The following is a 6,000-nucleotide window of genomic DNA, read 5'->3' as shown; positions in this document are numbered from 1 at the left end:
GGCAATGGCGCGGCGGCGCTGAGGGCGCGTTGCGGGAGGCGGCCGGAGGGCGGCGCGGGAGGAAGCAACAGCGGTGGCTCCATGGCCCGGGCGCGCTGAGGGACACGGCTCTCGCCTCAGCCCGGCGGCGGCGGCGGCCGAACAATGAAGCTCCTGAAGCCGACCTGGGTCAACCACAATGGTGAGTGCGCGCAGTGGTCGCGAAAGGCCGAGCCCGGAGTGGGTTCGGGGTCTAGAGTAAGGTCAGAGCCACGCGCAGGCCGTGCCCGCCTCGCCCCCGACGCGCCCGGTGCCGGGTACCCAAAACCGCGGGGTCGGCGAGAGCGGACTTTGTCCTCGGCACTGGGAAGCCGACGAGCACGGGCACGTGCTCCGCTGGTCCTCGGCGAATCTGCCTTCACCCCTGGCACTTGCACTGAGTCCTCGGTCGCCCACCCGTGGTCCGTGTAGGAGCCGCGGCCTGCCTCCGGGGAGCGGCCCTGGGCGCCAGCCAGCTCCTGCCACTCGTCTGCATCAGCCAGGATGTGCTCCGGGGGTCCAGCGTGTGGAACTGGGGCCCAGTCCCTCTTGTGGCCTTTCAGTGGAAGGGGTACACCTGAAATATGCATGTATCTGCCCTGGTGAAGGAGCTGTTGCTGCCCGAGTCAGGTGACAGGGCCTCCATTGGGGGGACTGTGACTCTGGCCCCAAAGCCCCACAGCTGAAAGAACCACGTTTATGCTGTACTGAGACATCAGCGTGACTTGGATTGGAGCTCATAGGGCAAGGAGTGATCCAGGAAAGGGCTTTCCTTAGCCCTGTGGCAGTGACTCTGGAACACACCCTGGGGGAACAGACTCTTCCACTCCTCTGGTTGAGTATAGATAAGCTCCCAAAACTGGTAGCACAGTTTGTCAGAGTTGTACTTTGTTGGCACAGCTCCTGCAGGAATTGGTCTTTGCTCCCCAGGGAGGTGAGAAGAAAGAGGCCCCCCCCCCCCCCCCGCCCCCCATCTCCCTGCTGACAGCACTGAAGCCCAGGGAGCACTTCTCCAGCCTATAGCCTAAAGCCCTGATTCCAGCCCATCTCTACTGACAGGAAAAGGGTCACCCTGATTCTGTCCTGTTCCTCAGTTCTACTTTGCAATGCGACTAGAGGGAGCTAGTGTTTTCTTTGAGAGCAAGTAGAGACCCTGTCTTTATACATGTGTAGCTTTTTAGTTTTGAACTTAATCCCAGGATGCTTTCTACTATGGCAACTGAACTGAAAGTCTGTGTTCTTACAGTCAGAAGTGCTCTCTCCTTCCATCTTATGATGTGACATCTTTCTCATTTTTCATTGTCCACATGAGGCCACCTTTTTTTGTTGTTGTTGCCATTCCTCCTGTTTTATTCCACTAGTGCCCTGCCCCAGTGGGTGTACTTTTCATATTACCCACCCTCGCCCAGGGCCTCATTCTCCTCTGTATTCCCTGCTACCTTCAGCAGTACCTCCCAAACAAAGGGTATATGGTAAATATTGGCTACATGAGATTTCCATAGTTTACAAAGACACAATTAGGTTTACTGTGCATGAAAGCAAAAGTGGTGAACTTTAGTTTCATTTCTTCTGTGCTGATCTCCAAGAGCATTTCCTGATGTGTAGTGTGTAGCTCTTTCCCTGGAGAATTGGGCAAATGTTCAGTAATTATAAAGTACGGTGCTTGTGAGTGAGGAAAGGAAAACTTTTGTTATGACCTAGTTTGCTGTGTAAGTGAAGATCTGAAGGAATTTTTATTTTAAAACGTTTTGTCTAGATCAATTTCTGTCTATAGTCTACCCTTCAGTCTCTTCTACCTCTTGCTGTGTAATTTCTAACTTTGTGATAAGTTCCTTTGTAGGACACAAGTTTAATGCGATGTAAGCATAAGTATGTCAAGATGTTTAAGCAATTAGGTATAAATGAGTGAGTCTGCAACCAGGCCAGCCTCCAAACATCCTAGCCTGGCAGAGTGGGCAGAGCAGTGGGCTCTGGCCTCTTGTTACTGTAGTCTCTCTCTCCATGGTCCTAGAATGGAGCAGGATGATATCTGTGCTGCTTTCTTCACAGTACAAATGTGATCTTTGGATGCAAAGGTAGACACAAAAAGGTAGACTATAAAATACCTTAGAAATCTAAGAGATAAAAGAAATTGAGACTAGTGGGATAGAATATAATTTTCTTTTAAAATATCCTGAAATCAACCTCTTCCTTTTCAAGTGTGCAGGACTGTCAGGGTAGATTACCACTAGCTAATGATCTAGACCACTAGTGAGCAGACTTTTCAAGATTGGGTGAATAGTAGTTGCTGCTGGGAGCAGGAGCTGCTTAGCCAGAAGCCAGAGTTGTGGGTAGTTGCCAGTAAAATCACGCTTACTTTGGATTACTAAACCCAAAAGACCATGGTGCTTTGGAAAGTGCATCATTTCACTTTCTACCTTCCTAACGCTGCATTCATGTCTCTTGACTTGTTACGTGGCTTGAACATACTTTTTCTGGTGTCCAGAACATACTTTTTCTGGAGTCCAAAGAGGGAAGGAGCAGAGAGTCCAGCATATTCCCTGTGGTGGCAGAATCCATTGAGACATGGTAGAGGAGAGCTAGAATAGAGCAGGTTAAAGGCAAAGGAAGAAATATCTGTTGGAGTGTAAGCATACTTTCCGTCTCCATTTTCCTGGCTAATACCGGTAAGACCTTTCCTCTAAGCTAGGTTTCTCAACCTCAGCACTATTGGTCCTTTGGGCCACATCATTGTTGTGAGGACCATACTATGTGTTGTAGGATGTAAACATCCCTGGCCTCAATCTGTCAGATACCAGTACCACCACCACCCTCAAACACAAACACTTCAGTTGTGACAAACAAAAATGTCTCCAGACATTGCCAGTTATCCCCTGGTGGCCCAGTTGAAAATCACTGCTCTGAAGAGATCAGTTAATTAATAAATCTTGAAGTTCGCCATATTACAGTGAAATGAGCCTTGAACATGGAATCAGACTGGATTCAAGATGCCATCATTTATTACCTGTAAATTCTTGGGCTTGTGACTCCACATCTAGGCCTTGGGGAAATATAAAGATTTGTTCCTGTTATTTCACCCTGTACTCAAATATGAAAGACTGTCTTAAATTAAGATATATAATAAAAGCTAATAATATTTATCACTTACATGGAAATTATGTACCAGGCACTGTTTACACACATATCTGTTTTACTCTTTGTTCCTGAATATAGTATTCCGTATATATTTAATTTTATTTCAGGGTTAGCTAAAGTAAGGTTCATTTCTAAGTTAGGTTAGTTTATATTTTAGAAAATTTCGCTGAAATTTATGGTTCTTGGGGCGACTGGGGGGCTCAGTCAGTTAAGCATCTGACTTTTGATCTTGGCTTAGGTCATGATCTCATGGTTCGTGGGATTGAGCTCTGGGTCTGGCTCTGCACTGACAGCACAGTCTGTTGGGATTCTTTCTCTCCCTCTTTCTCTGCCCCTCCCCCCACATGTGCACACTTACTCACTGTCTCTCTCAAAATAAATACATAAACTTAAAAAGAAAAATAAATTCTTGGTTCTTCCCATCCCTGGGCCTTTGTTTCTGAGAGTTTTTGGAATGTTTCACTCCTGAGCAGACAGCGTTCATGCTTAGCTCTTCAGGGAAGCCCATTCTAACCAGAAGGGCCAGAATTCAAAGAACTCTTGTCCTCCCTTGGCCTCTGGCTCACACTTTGATGGCATTGTTGTAAAAAGGCATTTGGCAAATTTTCAATACTGGGATAATTTGTCAGTTAATCACATTGCTTTATGATGTGTGTTTTTCCTTCTGCCCTTTAATTGGGTTATTTTTTCCCCCTACCTTATGTCCTAGAAAGGATTTCGAGACATCTTCCTGAGACATACACTGCATCTGTGTGAAAGTAAATAAGTCAGCTTGAAGGAGAAATGCAGGCAGGATAGTATAGTAATGCAGTCAGCAGCAGGTGTGGAAAGGTCCCGCACGGCTGCTAAAGGGACCCTGCAGACTTATCTCTGAGAAAAGCCTGGGAGGGATCCTAATGGTGATATTTTATGATTGCAATGGTCATTAAGATAAGCTTTGCAGTTTGTTTATATCAGGGGTTCTCAAACAGGCCAATGTCTGGAAACATTCTTGGTTTTTACAACTGAAGTGGGGGTGCTACCGGCATCTAGTAGGTAGAGGGCAGGACTGCTGCTGAACACCCTGCAGCATGCTGGACATTTCTCCATAGTAAAGAATCATCTGGCCGAAAATGTTAGTGGTGCTGAGGCTGAGAAACCCTACTCTAGATAAGAACTTTTTAAAAAAAAAAATGAGAGCATGCAAGTGGGGAAGAAAGGCAGAAGGGAGGAGAGAGAGGGAGAGAGAGAAAAAGTATCTTAAGCAGCCTCCATGCTTAGCATGCAGGGCTTGATCCCTTGACCCTGGGGTCATGACCTAACCCAAAATCAAGAGTTAGTCGCTCAACCAACTGAGCTACCCAGAAACCCCTAGATAGAACATCTTTATTGTTATTTGCCATTTTATGTATTTGTCTCATGGCTCCATGTAGATTATAGGCTTCATCAGGACAAGAATTTAACCTTTTATTTTGGAGTCAGATAGTCTTGTTCCTCAATCTCTGTGCTCTGCTGCTCACCAAATAGGTGTTACAGAAAGTTCTTTTTATCTCATTTCCTGATGTGTTAAATGAAGCCAGTAACACTTGCCTCACCTGCTACCTGTGAAGGCTCAGGAAACCCAAGCTGTCTCCATGCTGGCTCACATTGAGTAATGCCTGAAGATAGTAGGTTGATTTAAAAAAAAAAGAACTAGAGTACATTTGAAGAAGATTCAGAAGAAAACTGGGTGAGGTTTTGCCTTAAATAATAACATGTGGATCTTTTACTTATTTATGGATGAAACTTTGAACCATTCATGGAGAGAAGGTCCATGGTGATCAGAGGTAAATAAAGCTACCCCTGTATATGGAATGCTGTGTAGCAGGTGGAAGAGAAAGACGTACAGATCACATTCTAGAATACAGGTGGAAACCAGAGCTACACAAATGAGCCACAATAGCTCTAGAAACAGGGGCCTTATTTGTGGGTGAGAATTGATGGGGTTGGGTTGTGGTGGAAGAGGCACTGCTGCTGTGGAAATGTCAGAAGGAACAGCCTGGGGAGGATTGAGAGCATTTTAGGAAAGGGAGTAGTTGAAACAAACAGATAACAAGTGGTTCATAACACCTCTGGCAAAAAGAAAACCCATTTAGGTCAAACCTTGCTGCTTTTGAAAGCAATATCTGCTTGATGCATTAACTAACCTAGGACAGACCAAGTCACAGGGAAGCTGCCCTGACCAGAGCTACTGTAATGAGGGACAAACTAGAGGGAGTGAGCCTCATTTGAAGGCCAGGAATAGACCTTCATAGGAGCAGTCTCCAGGTCTGCTGTGTCATCAGAAGGTCCTGCACATAGGGCGTCTGGGTGGCTTAGCTGGTTAAGCATCTGACTTCGGCTCAGGTCATGATCTCACAGTTCATGAGTTTTAGCCCCGCATCAGGCTCTGTGCTGACAGCACAGAGCCTGGAGCCTGTTTCAGATTCTGTGTCTCCCTCTCTCTCTGCCCCTCCCCTGCTCTCTCACTCTCTCTGTCTGTCTCTCTCTCTCTCTCAAAAAAAAAAAAATATATATATATATAAAAAGAGGTCCTACAGAGAGGCACTCAGTGAGTTCATCCATTCAGCGAGTAATGAGTACAGATTGTGTGCCAGGGGCTAAGTGCTGGAAATGTAGCAGTGAACCAAGCAGCATAGCAGGATCTTTTGAGGAGCAGAATGTGATGCATCTTAGCCAGAGAGACTAGGAGAGCTATCTGCTGGGGCTGTCCTAAGCAGACTTGGGGGCGGGGGGGGGGGGGAGAGAGAGAGAGAAAATCCTAAGCAGACTCTGTGCTGACAGCATTGAACTTAGGGCTCGAACTCGAACTGTGTGAGATCATGACCT

At 46.5% G+C, this 6,000-nt stretch overlaps 1 protein-coding gene across 2 annotated transcripts in view; it reads left to right on the top strand.

Annotated features, from left to right (window-relative positions):
* The first annotated feature begins 6 nt into the window (after positions 1-6).
* The window catches only part of LOC115277748 (protein HIRA), a 94,727-nt gene continuing 88,733 nt past the window's right edge, over positions 7-6,000 (top strand). For both annotated transcript variants that reach the window (XM_029922084.1, XM_029922086.1), the window contains exon 1: positions 7-181. In XM_029922084.1, the coding sequence (XP_029777944.1) occupies positions 145-181 (37 nt within the window). In that variant the 5' untranslated portion in view covers positions 7-144. The remainder of the gene's footprint in view (positions 182-6,000) is intronic.

This window comes from Suricata suricatta, chromosome 14 (genome assembly GCF_006229205.1).
Source record: "Suricata suricatta isolate VVHF042 chromosome 14, meerkat_22Aug2017_6uvM2_HiC, whole genome shotgun sequence".
Taxonomy (NCBI): Eukaryota; Metazoa; Chordata; class Mammalia; order Carnivora; family Herpestidae; genus Suricata; species Suricata suricatta.
Note: the sequence above shows the minus strand (reverse complement) of the source record. Positions and strands in the feature narration are given on the sequence as shown.